A 19,792-nucleotide genomic window follows, 5' to 3' on the forward strand; every position below is an offset into this window, starting at 1 on the left:
CTGCAATGCCTTATGGACCTCATCCAAAGCCCACTGAATCCATCTGAAAGACTGATTAGCTTTGGACCATTTGATTAGCTTTGGACCAAGCCCTATGTTTGGGAAACAATCTCTCTCCGCTTGGAATATACAGTCTATGGAGTTTTTGTAGCTTATTGGTTAGAGTAACTACACAGCCGCCAGTGTAGGAATTAACTAATTTCCTTAAGTTACCTGGGAGGGGAGTGTCCTGTCCTCCCCGCACTGGTACTTTACTTTTACTGGAGAATGGGGCCTCACACCTTGCTGAATCATTAAAACATGAACTCCTTTAAGTCTATTAGTGTCAAAGCAATAAAGTTCTCCTATTCTGAATAGTGGAAAGAAGAAAGTGGTCCAGTAGTAGCATGTTAATGATTGTAAAGAAATGTATTTAATGACTAAAAAGGATTTAGTCAAGTTTTCTGGTGGAAATCAGTATACAATACAGTTTTTGAAAGCAGCAGTTAACCACATTATATTTCTTGGGCTGTCAAATTATCAGAAGAGTAAAATGTTCCAAGAAAGAACCAAGATATTTAATGTTACTAAAACTGACCTTGGCTTGTTTTAGAAATTAAAGCATATATACCAATTATTGTTCCCACAGGATTTAGAGGAAAAAGACAACACCAAAAGGGTAAGATTGTCATACATATTTTTGGTCACACTTATATTGTCAAGAAAACCATAACCATTAACCTGTCTTGTAGTAAAATCCCACTTCTAATTTTTTCTGAACAGTTCTTATTTCATTATTCTAAGACTCATGACTCAGGCAATTCAGACATCATGGTAAGTTTTGCCACCCCTCTTTGTGAGTACGTGTGTGCTTGTACTTAAAAACAAGACAGTATTCCTCTTAGCAGTAGTCTTGGTAGTCTCTCCAGCTGGAGATCAAGTTAATAATTTGTGGAGTTTTTTTATGACACAATATCCTTAATATTGTACATTTAAACAAAATTAAGGAATATCCAGGGAATGGTGTCTGTCTGAACATTGTAACTTCAAAAATCTAGGAAGGGTGCCACAAGACACTTGTTTATCCTAGAAAAAATAAAACCATGTTCATTTCTGGTATTTTATAAACAGCATATCTAATATAATTACATGTTGAAATTAAGATCTCATGTGCCTGATCCTCAGCTAGCGTTGACTGGTGTTGTTCCACCAAAGTCAATGGAGCTATGCTGATTTATACTAACTGAGGGGGTGGTCTTAAATGTTGACAACTATTAAATATATCTAAGGAAGCATTTTAGAATCTTATATTTTGCCTAATTAAGATTTTTGGATTTCACAGTAAACAAAAAATAGAATAAATCAAATATCCTAATGTTTGATATTTAAAAATTTCTCATCACTCAGAGACTACATTTTGATCAGCTCTTGCTTTTAAAGTGCAGACATAATAGATATTTCTTTTCTATGTGCAACCATGCTCTTTCATTGTGCACCACTGCGTTTTGAGTGTAATATTCAGACTTTTCACTTTTTGGTAATCATTCTGTCATGTTTATGTTCACTGTTGTCTTGCTCTATATGTTTCCACTGGGAATATACTGCATCATTGCTAGAGCACAGTACAAGTTATTTTCTAACCCTCCAGTGAAAGAGTGTTAAAGCTATAGTCAATATGTTTCCTGGTTGATTATCATCCATAGACCCAATGCAGCTTAGTTTAGTGATAGCACTTTGCTAGCTGCTTTGGGACTTTATTTGCTCTTGTTTAGGTTTGACACTTTTTCTACTGCATGAAATGCTATTTTCTTTAAGCACCTGCTCTGTTTCTGTACCCTACAAATGTAGGAAAATGACTGTCATTTTGCCTATTAACTCTGCTGTAACTTTGATTAAATTACTATTGTAACAAATGACCTCTTTTTTGTTGCACTTTGTATAAAAGTAGTCCGATATGCACTGGTTTTCCATGTTGTGAACCATGTTCTCTTGTTTAAACAAGGGGATCAATTTGGTCTTAAAAATTAGTTGAATGAATGCAGGTAATTATAGTTTGATTTATTTCTTGGAACAGGTTACTCCTTATGTAATAAATAATCCATATTGAGGCCTTGATCCCTCAAGCCTTGATCCTTTGATTCACTGCATGGGGGCACATTGCTCAACCTGCATGGAGTCCCACTGAGTTCAACAGGGTTCAGTGCAAGCACATCAGTGTGCCTGAGCATGTGAATTGCAGAGTCTGGGCCTTAGTTTGTCTTTCCCGAAGCTAATAGGACAACCTGTCGATTTTACTTCAAATACATATCTAGCCTGGCAGAAACACTACTAGAAATTACTTTTTAATAGAACAACATCACTTTTATTCCTGTGATTCAAACTATTTTAAAGCAAAATTAATTTTGAGTGCCAGGAAATTTGAAGCTATTACAATAGCAGATCGTCTCAAACAGTAGTAATCAGAAATGGAGAATGAAAGCTTCCCAAAAATGTTCACAGTTCACTATATTAAAATCACAGAGCTAGTAGTGCACTCACAAAGGCTGATCAAAGTCAGAATTGGGACTTGCTCCTGACAAAACAATATACAGACTAACCTATAATGAACACAGTAGAGGAGTTTCACTTCAGTGCTCTAGGAGGTGTATTCCTAGTCTAAATAAACATGCTGTATCTTTCAGGTATAAATTCAGAATACCCAAAAAGTTATCAGTTAACATCTTCAGTCCTTTGTTTTGCATGTTTTGTCCATAATCCAGTACTATAGTAAGAGACATTCTTTGCATCACAAGACCAGGATTTCATTGTTGCTTATGTGTCTGTGTTCATGTCCTCTCAGTCGTCTGTTCTGCATCCTTTGCTGCAACTTGTTCCCCAACTTCATGAGAGAAGATTGAAGAGATACAAAGCAGACGTATGTAACTTTAAACTATGATGTTTGCTGTGACCGTTGGTGCCTGGGGGGGCCACACTGAGAATGCTCAGTCAAGTCAAACTGCAAAGAATGGGGCATACGATCCCCAAAACTGATGGTTATTCTAATAATTAGATTCATTAAGGCAGCAACAAAACAGCTTCTACAATACATCTCTGGTTACCCCAAAGCCAGAAATACAGTTCCCTTAAAGCAATCCAGCCTTGGGTTCCTACCCACAAAGCCAAATCAAATATGATGAGGATTACTGAAAATCTTGTCCATCATATATAAAGTTCTACCAATCCCAAGGGATTGGACACATTACCCACTAGGTCAGTTTCATAATAAAGATGGTGAGCTGCTGAGTTGCAAAAGGTTCTTTCCAGAATCATTCATCAGGTTATAGTCCAAATAGGTGGTCCATATATAGAGTTCAAATTATTTCATGAGAATTGGCAGGGTAATCTAGACTGGAGCTGGAGACCTCAGTCTTGCGACTCAAACTTCCCCTGACCAAGCTTAAGCAGATCTGAGATACAGGATTGAGGCCTTAGAGTTCTTTTATAGATCTCTGGCAGGCTATCGATAGCCTCTTGACAGCAGGCATTTGAAGTAAAATCTCCTATTTCTGATGTATACACAGATAATTAGGTGCATTCATCAGCATAAGCATCCATAAGCAGTTCATATGGAGTTTACTATAAACTTCAAAGAGAAATATAGACCATTATTACACCCAAGTTTCTTCTAAATGTTAATATTCCCTTTTAATCTCTGAATCAATAGAATAAAGTAACAAACAGGAACCATCCGTTACAATGTTAACCTCTAACAAGATATAGGTAACCACAGACAAATAAGATCACTAACAATACAAGACTGCATTTCAAAGCTCTAGTCTATCTAACATGGCTTCGTTAGCTATTTATAAGGAATGGACCTAATTACCGTTTATAATACTTTTCTAATATGTCTTTAAAGGTATCATTTGGGTCATTTAGCCTGCTCGTTGTGTAATCCTTTCTTGCTCAGTGTCACACTTGCACTCCTACATTTTGTGGTTTCATTACTTCTTTCTGAAAACATCCTATTTAAGTGTTTCTGATCATAGCATTTTTTCCAAGGTGCATCACCACATCAGTATGCTATTTAAGTGAGGTTTTCTATGTCCTATTTACTGGAAAATACTCATGCACCTTCGGTGCTTAACATTTTTAAAAAAGAGAACTAAAATAACATAAGTTTAATAAGTACCCAAAAAAGGAACAATGACAGATGCCATATCCTGTATAATGAATCTAGATATTTTATACAGTTTTTAAAATCTCAGACAAGTGTTGTGCTATCATATAGCTTAATTTTGCCGAAGGGCTCTTTTTCTTTTACAAGACTGAACAATGTCTGCTTATTAAAATGTATTTATGACTTAAACACTTGTAACATCAAGAATTGTCCTAATAATTACAGACTGAAATATGGCTTAATTTAAGGCACAGGTCAGAAAATTCCCTCTTTTAATTTTTGCCCAGAGCCTCAAAAGTCTTATTTTTCCAAGCTGTAGAAACATGGCCTTTGAGACTAGATTCTTCTCTTGCTTTGTGCCTCTATTTTTAATAAGCTTGTTCAAAAAAATTTAGCTAGTGTAAACTGATCCAAGATAAATAGATAAGAGCCAAATAGTACACAGTTAGTCCAAATTTCCTCTTGCTTACATTAGTATAAATTGGGAGTAATGCCTTTGAGTTCAAAGGCGTAAACACTGGAGTAAAACAGGTACAAGTGAGAGGAGAACCAAGCCATGGACATTTTTCTCCCAAATAAAACTCTTAATTCCATATCTTATTTTTAGACTTGAAGTACAATTAATCCATTAGATGTTTTGCAGACTAAAAAGTTTTATAGGAATCTAATAGAAATAACAATCATTTAAAAAATATTCCTGATATTAATATTATTATGGCATACTCACTGTCAGAGCATGTATGTGCACATTTTCACCCTGCCCCATCTCAAGGCACTCTATTGAAGGGTTTCTTTCATTTGGTCTAGGATTTATCTGTCCTGGTTCCACAGTTTTCTGTTGCTTCCAAAGTTTAGCCTCCAGCCAGGTCACGTGTCAATCCATTCCCCTTCCAGGGTTAACAGAAGCATCCAAATATAAGAAAACTCAGTCTAGTGGTCTCTAAGCTCAGTCCTTGGCCTCTGTCTGGGACTCATAGTTCTTAGCCTCTTTCACTCCTGATGCCTGTACTTCCCCTCTTGGTCTAGGGAAGAGGTAAGGGAACCCAGGCCCACGCTCTCCTCTGGGATCCATCCCAGGGATCTTGTTTTACAGCTATACACTTCAGTCCCTTTGCCACTCCTACCTTTGCCTTTTACCAGGTCTTTACAAGGTCCCCATCTTGGACTTGTGGCTCCTCATGGCTTCTTCTTAGCCAGCTACAGAGGTGCTTTCTCTCCCAGCAGCTGGGATGGTACTGTATTTCAAACAGTTCCTCTGTCTCTTACCTTAAGGCAATTGGTATCTCCCTCCTTCAGGGTCTGGGGTTATGTTTCAGGCAGTCTTTGACTCTTGCCTTGTGGCTGTCAAGATCTCCTTCCTTTAGACAGGAGTTCCTGCAACTCTCTTCCTCCAAGCCGCGGCCTAGGCGAGCTGTAAAGCCTAGTCAGCTTCTCCTTCAGCTGGATCCTTTTCCCTGATTAGCCCTCCACTTTGGCAGATTTAAAAGGTCAGCCTTCTCCTGCCAGTCCTTGCCTTGCTAAGGGGCAGGAGGCAGTATATATGCTGGTCCCTTTCCTATAGCTCATCGCAGTTGGCTGGGAGAGTGAGGCACTTTGCCCTACCCACTCTGCAAGGCTCCTGGAACCTTAAAGAGACAGTAATGGGATTCTTTCTAAACACTACTTATTTCTGGGACCATTTCCTCTCTCCCAAAGCCTCCTTGGTCTTTGCCTATGAGATGTCTCAAAATCTTAAAGGGGTGGTGGCTTTTAAAGGGGCACCTTTAAAGGGGCAGATCATTCTGTCACAAATATGTAGATGGGATCTATCCTGAAAGTTACTGGGAAATCTCAAATCCTAATGAAGCCATTTGAGCACATCAGCAGTCAGCACCTTGCTGAATCAGGTCCTTTAATTCTTGCATATCTCTTAACTCTGTATACATCCTCTGGGAATGTTGTAAAATTAATGTTTCTGTTGGGCATATTGTTATATTATTTTTGTTACCAATTTAGATTCCAAATCTGTAAACACGTACTCATGTACTTAACTTTAGAGATTTGAGTAGCCCCATTGACTACAGTGGGACTTGTCCCTTTCCTTCATGCATTATTTATGAAGCATTTTCAGATGCTGTTCTTGGAAAAATTGCACTATGCTACTTTCTTGAATAAAGCTAATAATTGGTTAAAAACTGTCTTCACAGTGAAAATAGAAAAAAATGTCCTGTTCGTTTTTATTTCACTAACATTATTCATAATGGAACCATGTATCAAGATAGTGAGTGCCAGAAGTCCTTTACTACTTTTGGATTCTAATCAGATTAAATCAACAGGACCATAGTTCTGAAGTCTTTGAGCCTGATTCTGATCTTACTTAGGCTAGTGTTAAATAGGAGTAATTCCACAGCGTAAAAATGTCATAAATTTGACCAGAATCCGTTCTTATACTCTTCCCCAAGTATAAGAAGCTATCTCTTTTACATATTCCACAATATGTTCAGTTCAAAGAAAGAAACATCTGCCAAAAGAGGAATAACACCCCTTCTTCTACGGCATAAAGTATAATCAAATTGGACATTTTTGTGGTAAATACGAACTAGAGATGGTTCAATAACAATATTCCAGATCTGAACTCTGAATATAGTGAGTTTAGATTTGAGTTCACACTTGAAGCTTATCTCTGTTATGGGCTAAAAACTCTATAAATGGGTTAAATACTGATTCCCCAACAAACTGAAACTCAAGGAAGTTTAAATTGAGATCTTGATTTCAAACCCCTGCATTCTGGGGTGTTTGGACCTGGGATTTTGATTTTCCCCATTATAGAGAGATAAGGCCTAACTTCCATCTGACACTTGTTTTACTTCTATTTCAGTTGAGCTATTCCTTATTTTCACTGATGTGAAAGATGAATCAGGTACATGAAGGTCAGATTCAGGGTGTAATTAGTATAGTTGCTCAGTGTGGTGGTACACTGAGCCTCTGAAGTAATAGTAGCATGCCTGTGGAACCATAACTCAGAGACGAACATTATAGGTGTGTCATCTGCTAGGCCATGTAGGCTGTAGCCCTGGTGGGTCCCAATGTCCACTCAAAAACATGGCTAAAATCATGGGTGGCGGATATCCTAGGCTGGGGGAGACTGTACCTCCCCAAACTGTGCTCCGGCCCCAGGTTCTGCCCCCCCTCCCCCCAGCTTCCCGCTCACCATGGCTCCAGTCTCCCTGATTGGGTGTGGGTTGGCCCTGGCTTGGGCTGCGCTGCCCACCTTCCCGGCACTCTGGGGAGCTAGCCTGGGGCAGGGGCCAGCGGCTACGGTGACGGGGGCTATTGGTTCTGGCGGGGACGTGGAATGGGCAGGGTCTCGGGCAGAAGAGGCAGGGCTGAGAGCTAGCCTCCCCCAGCTGGAGGTTCACACACTGCCCATGGCTAAAGTGAAGGCATATTTTTCTAGGGCTGGCAAGAAAGAGAAAGGTTGCAGATACATTAGGTACAGTGTTTTAAGCAGTTATAACTTAGTGGGACAATAGCAGTTCTTATTTGGCCCCTCATGGTGGTGGTGGAGGGCACCAAGGTTTAGGTATCTTCTTGCCTAGTGTCTGCGTTGCCCTCCCCAGCCCAGTCTTCTATTCAAAATATGGCTGTCAAATGATTTTAAAAAATTAATAGCTATTAATTGTAGTTTTAATTGCATTGTTAATAATAGAATACCATTTATTTAAATATTTTTGGGTGTTACTTACTTCTGCACTGCTGCTGCAGCTCATGGTGCCTGGCACTCAGTCTGTGGCTCAAGGTGGACTCCATGTTGTTGCACAGGGGCTCACGGCCATCCCACAGCCCTCTGGCGACGTCTGGCTTAGCAGCAGCAGACAAATTCCCTCTGTTTCCCAACCCCAGCTCAGTGGTGACTGGGTACATGGGCAGGGGACACCCGGACATCTGCCCCCACCCCCTGCTCTGCGCAGCAGACAGGAGTAGGGTTGCTACCTGTCTGTTTTTTACTCGAACAGTCCAGGTTTTGGCTTCTGTGTCTGTGTGCCATTTAGGGTTTCCAGGTGCTCAGTTTTTGGGGACCTAGCAATCCTAAATGGCACCCCAACCGAAAAACCGGTTACGATGAGGCACGGGGAGGCACCAGGTTACTAACTCGCACCAGCCCCTGCTCATCAGGGGCATACTTCAATGTGCAGGCAGGCTCCTTGAGACAATTCAAAGACATGGGGAGGAGGGGGAGAGGAGCGAGTGACAGGGGTGTGGCCTTGGGGGATGAGGTGGAGAAAGGGTGGTTCCTGAGTGGTATTTTTTTTTCTATATCTGCCTTCTCTTCTGGTCACTTCCTGGGTCAGGGTCCTTCCTCTTACCTGTCCAGGGGAAAGAGAAGTACAGTGGGGAGAGTGTTGATGAGAATGGTAGTCTCTTGCTTAGCAGATTCATCATACAGACCCATCTCTAGATAGGACTGTCCCTGTTCCTATATTGAAGCTATGTAAGGGAATATGTGATCTTCTTAAAGCCCCAGCTTCTGGAGTCCTGTTAGACTCTCAGATTTTTTCATTCTTTCTTTCTTTCTTTCTTAACTAACCCTCATGGTTATGGAGAAAAACTTGAAAACCTGGACAATAGAGGCTCAAAAAGCAGAAGGAAAATAAAAAGAACCCCAAATTTACTAATTTTTAAATCTCATTTTTATGCCAATCTCATGAATTTGGAATCCTTTGGGTTGGCAGTACTGTTTACTCCAGCCTTTGGATTACTATGCTATCCCAGCTATTGGTGCTGGAGGTGGAGCTGACTCTATTTGGATGGTGCTATATACTGATGGTGATAAACAGCATATATTCACACAAGTTCCCCATCTTCAGGACTGTCTTGGATGGAGTTTTTTCTTTATGGCCTTATGAAGCAAGCTGGCCTTTTCCCAGGATGTATCTCTGATGCACAGACAGCATTTGTGGCATTTTCAGAGTTTCTGAGACCCAGAAGGCCATGCGTATCTTAGGATATGTCTATACATGGGAGTGTGCTTCCCCTGGGAGGGGCTAGCTGCCTGAGTATATATCCATCAAAGGCACTAGGCATGCACGGGCAGGAGGGCTAGCCCGTCCTGCCATTCACACCTCCGTGGCTACACTCTATATTTAGCAGACTAGCTCAATCAGATCATACCCCCAGCTTGAAGCATAGACATACACACCTTAGAAAACACCATCATATTTAAAAATGCACTTCAGACAGGAAATAAAATCTCAGCCACTTTTGTCAGCATATTTTCTTCTTCTGTGGACTAATTGGAACACTGTACTGTAACTATGCATAGCTGTCATTTTCCCTTGAAGTTTAGTACAAATTCAAAAATTGGAGGCCTTATCAAAGTTGTATAGACTCCACTGGGAACAGTCAATTGCATCCTGGAGGACATATTCCTCTTCAGAGTTTTTAGGTCTTTTGGGAGACAATATATTTCATCCAGGGGGAACTTAAAAAATGCCTTTGATTAACTTGTTGCTGGCTAGCTTTCTAACTTACTAAAGAGACAACTGTGTTCTCAGCATCTGATATAGATTCTGCATCAGAGGCTTGAAAATGAGGAGGAAGTGATTGGGGAACAGTGAGCTTAAAAACAGATTTTTTTCCCCCATTTTTAAAGAAGCATCTCAAAGTATCTTAATGCATCAAAACATAGCAGAATTAAGCATGAGTGCCTTACATTTGGGGAGAAATATGTTATTAATTTATATTCATTCTTTATACAGAATTGTCTATGAAGATTTCTGTTTCTCTTCTTTATAAAGCTGTTGGTTTGTGGATCATACATTTCAGTTTTTGCAAAGTTTTGCTACTCACAAATATGTCATGACAAAGAATTCAGATAATAGGGACGCACACTCTGCCCATTATAAAATAGCTGCTGTCTTAATAAAATGTTTGTATTTATATCCTTGCCCCTTTGATATTTTGGTTCTGAGAACATCGACTCCATTTGCTTTTCTCCCAGGAGATCTAGAGATGATACACTGAAGATGTACAAAAACTACTTTAATAGTCAGTTGCCTTCTAGGAAGAAAAAGATAAAAAACAATTTGTATGATATCATTCTAATGCAGTGACCTTTTAAAGTATATGGAAGACTCTCATCAGAGTGAACAATTTTTAAGAAGCAGGGAAGAGAAAGCTATCAATATGTAATAAATCACCTAATCTGAGATGATTTTGATTATTTTAAATGTATTTTCATCAGTTGTTTGGAAACATGAACTACAAATGAAAATTTTTGGAAATGTGTCAAAACAGAAAAGAAAAAATGCTGTAAAATCATCAGATTGATTGGGGAAGCAGAAAAATGGAGTAAAGAGACATACTATGTCTGACTCAGGTGGCATAATGGAATTCAAATGGAATCTAGGCTAACAACTAGAACCAAAATAAGAATTAATATTAGGAAATAAAGTTAGATTTTTTAAAATGTAACAAGAAATAACTTAGTCTGTACTTCCTAGAAAGCTGCAGATTTCATGTTTTGTAAAATTCCCTAACTTCTTCAAAATGCTATAAAAGTGTCTTAAAATGCTAACTCTGCTATACAAACCCCATACCTTTCCTAATAGATCTTCGTAAATTGGAAAAAGATCATTGCATTTCTCTTCTTGACAGGACTACAATATTAACATTTTAAACCAGTGAACTATGTTGTGTATATATCTCTTTCAAGAGTTCTGTACTTGATCTTCTACAGTAACTATTTCCTGGGAATTACAGATACAGCTCTGTAAATCTCAGGTTGTCTACTCTAGGTTTCCTGTAGCAGAGGACTTTTACATTTTAAGGCTCTATCTGTAGTGTGACAGGGCAAGGCTAAATGGCAATAGTAAAGCAGTGAGGAACATGTATGTTAGCCCCAGGCTAACCAAATCCCTAGTACAATGGTAACCAAATGGCAGTTGCTCCAGGTTAATCAAGACATCTGGGGCCAATTAAGATCCTTCTAGAAAGCAGTGGAGATGGCTAGGTTGATTGGGACACCTGAAGCCAATCAAGGGTTGGCTGGAACTAGTTAAAAGCCTCCCAGTTAGTCAGTGAGGTGTGTGTGTCCAGAGCTGTAGGAGGAAGCCATGCTGTTGGAGGAACTAAGCAGTACAAATCCATATCAGGCGCAAGGAAGGAGGCCCTGAGGTAACAGTGAAGGAGATATTGAGTGAAGGCTGCTGTGGCGAAGTGGCCTAGGGAATTGTACACATCCTATTTCCAAAAAGTCAGCTACCATAGCTGCTACTATTAGGGTCCCTGGGGTGGAGCCCGGAGTAGAGGGCAGGCCCGGGCTCCTCCCTCCCCTCCCCAATTAATCACTGAGACTGGGAGAAAGAGACTGTGTGAGGGAGGGTTGCTTCTCCTCACCTCCCTTGCTGGCTTATGATGAAAAGCTGTGACCCTTGCCTCTAGAGAGAGAAGGGCTATGTAGAGGGTCACAGTGAGCCTCTGAGGCTAGGGAAATCCGCCAGGAAATGTGGGATGCATGGAGACATGGACAGAGCTTTGTCACAATAGTTATTGTCTAAATATCATGTTCAGACACTGAGAGAAGGAGCTTTTTGAAGGGCATATCCTTGGGAAAGGATGGTGTGTCAATCTTGGGGCTTGATTCTCCTCTTACTTACACTACTTAACATTGGCTTAAGTGTGATCATTAACAGGCCATTGCTCCTTCAGTTCAGATGTCCTTTTCTAACTTGGTCTCCATTGTGTTGTTGTCTCTTAGAAAGGGGGACATTGAATGTTATCACTTGCCATGCATTCTTCTGAAACAGACATTATTTGTAAGGCAAAAAATGAAAAGTGACACCACATTTAATGACTTTTGATTTAATTATTTATTGGTAATGAGATAGGGCCAGGATTACCAGTGGCATTGCCTAGTGGGCATTTGTCCTGTTTGTTTTTGCCAACTGATCAAGTCACCAAGAGCAATTGTGACAAATGCTCACTTTTTTTTCCCCCAAAGCTTTTTTTCAAAAGCTTTAAAAAGGGACTGTCCCAGCCAAAATGGGATGTATGGTCACCCTACTGATGACAGGGAAGGACCCTCAGTCTATCTCTTGGCACCTGTAGGTAGCTCAACCTTGCCACAAGGATTTCAGTATCTCTATCTTTTTACTCCTGGGAGGGGTGGAAATAAGGTCTATGTCCCTTTATGGCAAGGATGTTTGGTAGGGGAGCTGGGCTCTCCCACTCCACTAGGCTCTGACCCAAAGCCCTGTGAGAGGCAAACAACGTCAGAAACCAGGAAGTGCCTGGGCCACTTCCTACCCTCCCCAGCCTCACAGTCCATTTTAAAATATCAAAGGAAAAAAATAAGGTAACTGAACCTTCAACCTGGTGGGTCTCAGCTGGTAGTCTCTTCCTCCCAGGTGGAGACTTCTGTGGCAGGACAGGTCAGGAGCTCTCAGGGTAGATCTGTCTTATTCCCCCATCTCAGTTGTTTGGCTCCCTTTTTAAGCTCCTTCCTCCAGCTGGAGTGTTCAGGAGGACAGAGTCACCTGCGCCCAGAACTGCTCCTTATGCCTTCAGTTCTATATGTCTATGAGAGTCTTTCTTTATGTATGCTCTGCTTTGCAGTAATTATTTTAACTTCTCAGTGCTCACTGGAAAAGGTCCTGCCTCCAATGGGCATTTTAGGATATGGAGCAATTCCAGTTCTGCCTAGTTCAATTCAGAAATCAGAACAAGAGTGGAACTGGAAACCTTGTGTAGCGCAGGTGTTGTACTTACAGTACAGTCCATCCTCTGAAACAGAAATGCTGCAGAAAGGAGGTGTTGGGGAAATTTTATCCAACTCATTTTGCTGTCTGGAACACTACATAAGCTCTCAGTTCACTTGGAGCTTCTGAGCAGACCTCCACTTATTACAATCTATTTTGCCACCATTTCTAAGAAAAAATCCGAGGACTATGGACACTAGATATTTCTAGGAAAGGAGACTAAGAATGTGGTCATAGAGGAAACAAAAACCAGAAGGTGCCATCACCAAAATAGTTTCAGAAAAGGATGTCTAATACTTGGGTTATATTAAATATCAGCACAGCTTTTCTGTTGAGGGATGAACTGTAGCATTTAAATATAAATATAATATAATTATAATATAATGATAATATTATTTTATATTATACTGGTCTTTTGAGACCTTTGCAACAGTACTATTTTAAAGTGCAATAAAGAACTTTTAGTGAACACCAGCTTGGTCTACATGGACTAATTAATGCACTAACATGTTAGTGCACTTTTGAAATCATAACACACAGTGCGTATTGCTGCTCTGTACGGACAAGTCCCTAAAGTGTGATTTTTTTTTTAAACTGATTTAGCTAAACTAGTGCAAAACGCTGTTTGCACACACTTAGTTTGGTTTAAGAGGGCATAATTTTACTTTAGCTTAAGTCAATTTGAAACAGGTTTAAGCTACACTGAAATAAGCCACTCATAAACTGAAAAAGTGTCCACACAAGAGTTTGCACCAGTTACATGAAATCGGGTTAAAACCTATTGAAGTTTAATTAGTGCAGTTTCTGTTTGTAGAAAGGCCTCTGATGAGTCTATATTTGTAGGTACAGTTACTTTGGATTTCTCTAATAGGCATAATATGAAATTATTATATAAAGTATAGCCCTGAGGTGTAGTAGAATGTTATGCTATTAAGGAAGATGATGTAGCAACAGCATTGTCTACAGGAAGCTTTATGAAAAGCTCAGGAAAATCGTGACATTGTGCATACCATCTTGGGGAAGTATAGCTGAGGTATACTACTGAGTCCTCTTTTTGCCTTGTCCCTCAATATTTATCTTAGCACAACTGTTCTATTCAAGGACACCCATTAATATTCAAGAACAAAAAATTTCCCATGGAGGATACTATGTTTTAAGAAGTTATCCTCTCTTAGACTGGCAGGAAACACAGACATTGTTCTATTCTGTGAAAGGATCTGTTCGGCAGAATACACTTGAAGAACACTGGACAACCCAGTCAACTTCTGAATAAGGACCATATAGCAAAGAGATGTATCCTACAGCAGGATCCAGGTGTTAAGTGACAATGAAGTGTTGCTTGGAATTATTGTATTTCTGATCAGGAGTCAGAGTTGTTAGAGATCATGTAGGATGGGCCTGTTTGCTGCATTCCTCTGTAGTGCACTGATGCCTTGGGATACCTATTTTGAATGGATTTATCTGATTAACTACAATCAGTTGATGAGAAAAACAGCCATGCTGTTGAATGTCCATGCATCTGCAACTCAGTGAATATTGATTTTTAAATGGGAGCTGTCAAGCAGAAACTCCTGAAAAATCCTATAGAGAACTACTCTGTATATTCAAGCTACGAGCCGATGCACTCATGTGGGCTAGACTCATGCAGGCTGCACTATGTGGTAATGTACGCATCACTTTAACAACTATTTTATCTTTTTTGTTAATTCTTTTATCATTGTTATTTTATCTGTTCTCTGCAAGTTACGATTTTAATTATTTCTGTTTGATAGTATGTACATACAAAGTAATAAAAAGTATCACGTCCTCCTGAGAACTTAGTGCTTCTTCCTGACCTATAAATACTGCAAGCTTATTTATACTGTTAAGTTCTGTGACAACACTTTCATTCATTGGCCCACACATTTTTGTGAAACAATGCAAATAATTACTCAACAAAGAGCTAGAAATTTTTGTGTGAAATACCCAATCTTTTACCATTGTGGAAGGAAAATACAAGGTGAAATCAAAGCCCTGTTGAGTAAATGGGAGTTTTGCCATTTACTTCAATAGGGCCAGGATTTCCTCTACTGTATTTACCCCATTGCACCTTTCTCCTTCCTCCCCATTTGCTAGCAACTTATAAACTGCTGCTCCCTTTAAAGAATATACCTCTCAAACAAGATGGAGGAGGAAAAAAGAGGTGGCTTGATACTGGTATCTATTGTATTTCTATGTATTTAATTATTTTACAGCTTTCCATCTTTCCGTATTTCTTTCCTTCTTGTTTCCTCTAAATCTAGTGTAAGTTGCATTCCTGTAGCACACCTCACATAATATATATAAGCAAACCCAAGAAACCACTTAAAACACTGTTCTTTTAGTCTTTTCAAATAAAAACCTAGTATAGTTGGTATAAATGTATGTAATTCTAGAAAAGCATATGATGTAAAGAAAATCATATAGGCAATCCCTATAAGGCAAAGCATAACTTGTCCATGGTGATAACGGTGTACCCTGTGACAAGTAAAACAGGGTCCTACCATGCTTTACAAGACTTGAAAATTATGTACAATTTTCTTCCTTGGCGAGGTTCCTGGGATTTGGGGAGTCCTATGGTTGGAGGTGCCTGGGGCCATCCTGATCAAAGGGGTCCTCTAAGTGCTATTATAGACTTCTAATAACATTAGGAGCTAACAAAACATGGTTTTCTATTGGAGAATTCTGACTTTGATTGTAATCTCAGTGATACCCTGATGAAGAGGACAGTTGTTAATGAGGAGATACCAGTGGTGGTTGAGAGAGTTATGATAAATGAATGAATCTAGATGTAAGGATGTTGTGGGAAGCATTTGGTTTGACCCATTTTGTCTTGAACTTTGCTTGGATTCATGTTCACAACAAACAACTTCGTGAAATATCTGCTTTCAAAATGGACTCTACACATGTTGGGCTCAGTTCTCCTGTCACAGCCGGGAAGTAGTTAGCCAGATCTAGTGGTCAGAGTAGGATTCCACAGTCACAAGACAAAGTCAAGAGTCAGCTTGGTCAGGAGATCAGAAGCAGGAGACAAACTGGAGATCAGAACTGGGAGTCAGTCAGGCCACGTCAGGATGCCAAGGAAACAGAGGCAGGAGACAACTGGAGGTCAGGAACCACAAGTCAAATGCCAGGAGTCAAGCCAGGTCAGAATGCCAGGAAGTCAAGCCAGGGGAGCTAGAGCCCTATTGTTCAGACAACTTCCTGTTCCTGCTGCTGGATTAAAAAGAGCCAGTGGGGCAATCAGCTGTTCTAGGTCTCTGCCAATAGGACCTCAGGCAGAGCCTCAAAATGGGGCTGGGCTTTGTGGTCCTAGGTAAGCAGATGTCAGTAGGCTACCAGGTAGAGGGTTGGAGCAGGGTCACTCGCATAAATCGAACCCGATTTTCAGACCAGTGAGTCATGACACCTACAAGTTCTCTATACATGGAACTTTCATTGAAGCCAAAGGGAATTCCATGCAGGAGGGTTTTCAGGACTGCGCTTTATATGACAAAATGAAATTTGTTTATTCATCAATCTTTCTTACTATATAGTTGAGAAGAACCAATGATCTAATAAACTTGTGGGTCATGAACAGGTTCAGAGGTCACAACAACTCTCCTTTTCTTTGCAGCTAGATGTGGGAAGGAGGGGAGTCCTTAAGCCCATGAATTCTGAGAATTCTCAAGCTGTCCCCAAGCAGTCATCACAAATATGAGTGATGCAACTTGGAAAGTCAAAGCTGAATTCTGCTCAGCTATGTTGGTGTATTTCTAGAACAATTCTGACTCAACTGAGTCAAAAGTGGAAACAAAATTTTGCCCTCAACTGTTAAATGGTTATTCCTTGTCAAAATTATTTCTGAAGAGGAGTTCTCTTGTATTGTTTAAGGGGAGAACTATGCATAAAGCAAAGGATACAGTGGTACTGTATAATGGCTGTATTATTTATATAGACAGCCTCATATATGTATTAAAGGGAAACTGCTAGAAACCTTCTCTCTCCATCTCAATGTTGAAATGAAATTAATACAAATAGCGTAAAATTTTATTTTTTCCTTGGCTAGTATTATTGTATTTGGACAATTTTCTTTATTAGTTGGGTTATTCAAGTTTGTGTGTTTTGAAATGCATTGTTTCAGGAGGAACTTCAAGGACCTGGAGGGATTCAAAGCAGAGGCTACTTTTTGTTCAGGGTATGGTCAATTTTTTCTTTTTCAAACTGATTGTTCAATTTCAAAAAGTACGGTATTCAACATCAATGAGAGCCGGGAAGCTTGTTTCCATTGTAGCACTTATTATAGTTAAGGATCTATCTGCATTTCCGTTATAAACACCTAGCATTTTTAGAGGTGCTTAGCACCTGGTACTTCTATTGAGCTCTATAGATAAATTCTACAGGGCAGGGAATGTGTGTTTGTTTGTACAGTAACTAGCAAAACAGGACCTGAGTAGAGCCTTTGGGTGCTACTGCAAAAGAAATATTAAATAAAAATCAATAGGTGTTGTCAGTACTAGGCACTTTTCAGGATTAGATAGTAATTGGATTGTAAATATTTACCCTTGACGGAAGTGTGTCAGTGTCTTGACATGGGAACATTTTCTGCTACATACCAATTGAAAAATGTTTTTAATCTACTAAATGAATATTCTGAGATCATGTCTAAAACTGATTTTCTAAAGCTTTTCCACCAAAAATACTGTAAGAAGTTTTGGCATGCTGTCTTAGTGTGTGCTGTATGGACATGCTCCCGTGCTGTTTCTTAATAAATGATCAATTATCACGTTTATAAGCCTTGAACTAATAAGGATTTAGAGCACATGCAGACAGACATAAATCATCCTTGTCTACCTGGTAAATAAAACAGTATTTCTACATGCTACATATAGTGCTATGATATATATAGACACCAGTAGTTTATATTGCAACAAGATACACACTAGGCCTGATTTTCCACTTTGCTTGTATTTTGTCTTGCCATTTGCATTTCAGCAAAGTGTGTATAAAACATACCTCATCAAAATATACTTAGTCCATCCTAAACTTAAGCAGTTAAGCCTTTTTTGCTGTTTCTTAGCATAATGGATTAAGTTAAGGGTGACAAGTCATCCTTAATATTGACTTTCCTGGTTTTTGTTGGGTAAAGTCTTAACATTTTTTTTCTATTTAAATACAAAGCTGGCTGGCAAACGGTACACATTTTGTATATTACATTTCTCTAGTATGAAACTTGGAGTTAGACAATTATGATTAACTGAAAGGCCAAATAAAATTCAAGGGTGACATAAACAGTGGTGTATTTTACCTGTCAGATAAAAGGTGGTCATTCTGGGCCTGAACCAGCTCCCATTACAGTCAGTGGTAGTTGTTCCATTGACTTTAGTGGAAGCTGAATCAGCCCCTCATTAAGTGTGCAAAATTAGTGAAATGTACACTAGTGGGAGGGTGGGAGCAATTAACAGGGTGGTGTAAAGTAAATGAGACCTTGCCAACTCTGATATACGACACATGGCTTTGGTCTAGGGCAGTGGTTCCCAAACTTGTTCTGCCGCTTGTGCGGGGAAAGCCCCTGGCGGGCCAGGCCGGTTTGTTTACCTGCCACATCCGCAGGTTCGGCCAATCGCGGCTCCCAGTGGCTGTGGTTCACTGCTGCAGGCCAATGGGAGCTTCTGGAAGCGGCACGAGCCGAGGGACATACTCATTTACCAGTATGTCCTTGCAGTGTGTCCTCTCGTCACCAAATTCAAATTCTAGAGGACTAAGTAGAGAAGCGAATTCCAAAGCCAATGATGCCTCAGTGATAATTCCCTGCTGCAAGCCCCTTTCCATTTATAGGGGACTTTCAACTCAAGTGCCTCATAGGACCTGAACTGTACCTGTAATATATGAGGAGGAAGAGCTGGTAGGCTCTCCAATAGATAAAAAAAAAACCATTCAAGGTTTAACAGTCAAAAACAATACCTAACAGTTAACCCAGATCAATCACTGATCAGAGAACACAGGTGTGAAGTACTATATGTTGTGGATTTGTGTATTCTGCACTGACAGCGCTAGACAATAGCAAAGGTTTAGTCCAGTTTGCAGTGCATTGCAATAATCTAGCCATGAGGTAACAAAGGTCTGGATAACCATGATGAGAGCTATGTGAAAATGGAAAGGGGAGGAAAGAATGTAAAGGAGCTCCTTCTGCCCTCTTCTCCTCCCCCTTTGCAAACTCAAACAGAACTGGGCCCAGTCTGGCCCTCCGTTTTTAATGGTTGTAAATTTGCTGTATAAACAGTTTTCAGAAGCTGAAAAGCATAGACAACAGTGTTCATTTCAGTCTCTTTAACTGAGAAATTATCCTGTAAAAGATATGGTATAACTCAAGAGATTTGCAAAATGCAGTCAATACTCTGGGACCTTCTTCTTTAAACCCTGGATGGTTTTACAGTGTTAATTTCTTACGAAATATTTGTTTTTTAGCCACGCAATGGAAGGAGATCAGCAGGTTTCCGCTGAAAAGGTATTTATTTCATATTTTTAATCAAGATGCACATCCCAGTCCTGCTCCCTTTATACAATTAAACCAAGGTCCACATCTTCAAAAAATGTTCACTAATTTGCGTGCCATGACTTTAGGGTAGCCATAGATCCCTATGGCCTGATTTTCAGAATTGCTGAGCATCCACATCTCAAATTGAAGTCAATGGGAGCTTCAGATGCTTAGTATCTCTAAGCGTATGTCTACACTTGGTGCTCCAGGTATGATTCCTAGCTCAAGCAGACATACTTGGTGCTAGCTGTCATCAGGCTAGCACCCTAAAAATAGGGTAGCTGTGGTAGCACGGGCAGTGACTGGCACAGGCTGGCCGCCCCAAATATAAACCCACCTTGACATGATGGGCACATACTTGAGGTGAGTAGCCCATGCTAT

At 39.9% G+C, this 19,792-nt stretch overlaps 1 protein-coding gene across 1 annotated transcript in view; it reads left to right on the forward strand.

Annotated features, from left to right (window-relative positions):
* The window catches only part of PDCL2 (phosducin like 2), a 75,277-nt gene that overhangs the window by 24,734 nt on the left and 30,751 nt on the right, over nt 1–19,792 (forward strand). Inside the window, exon 5 of the mRNA XM_043546200.1 lies at nt 629–658. Coding sequence (XP_043402135.1) covers nt 629–658 — 30 coding nt within the window. The remainder of the gene's footprint in view (nt 1–628; nt 659–19,792) is intronic.

The sequence above is a fragment of the Chelonia mydas genome, chromosome 4 (assembly GCF_015237465.2).
Source record: "Chelonia mydas isolate rCheMyd1 chromosome 4, rCheMyd1.pri.v2, whole genome shotgun sequence".
Lineage (NCBI taxonomy): Eukaryota > Metazoa > Chordata > Testudines > Cheloniidae > Chelonia > Chelonia mydas.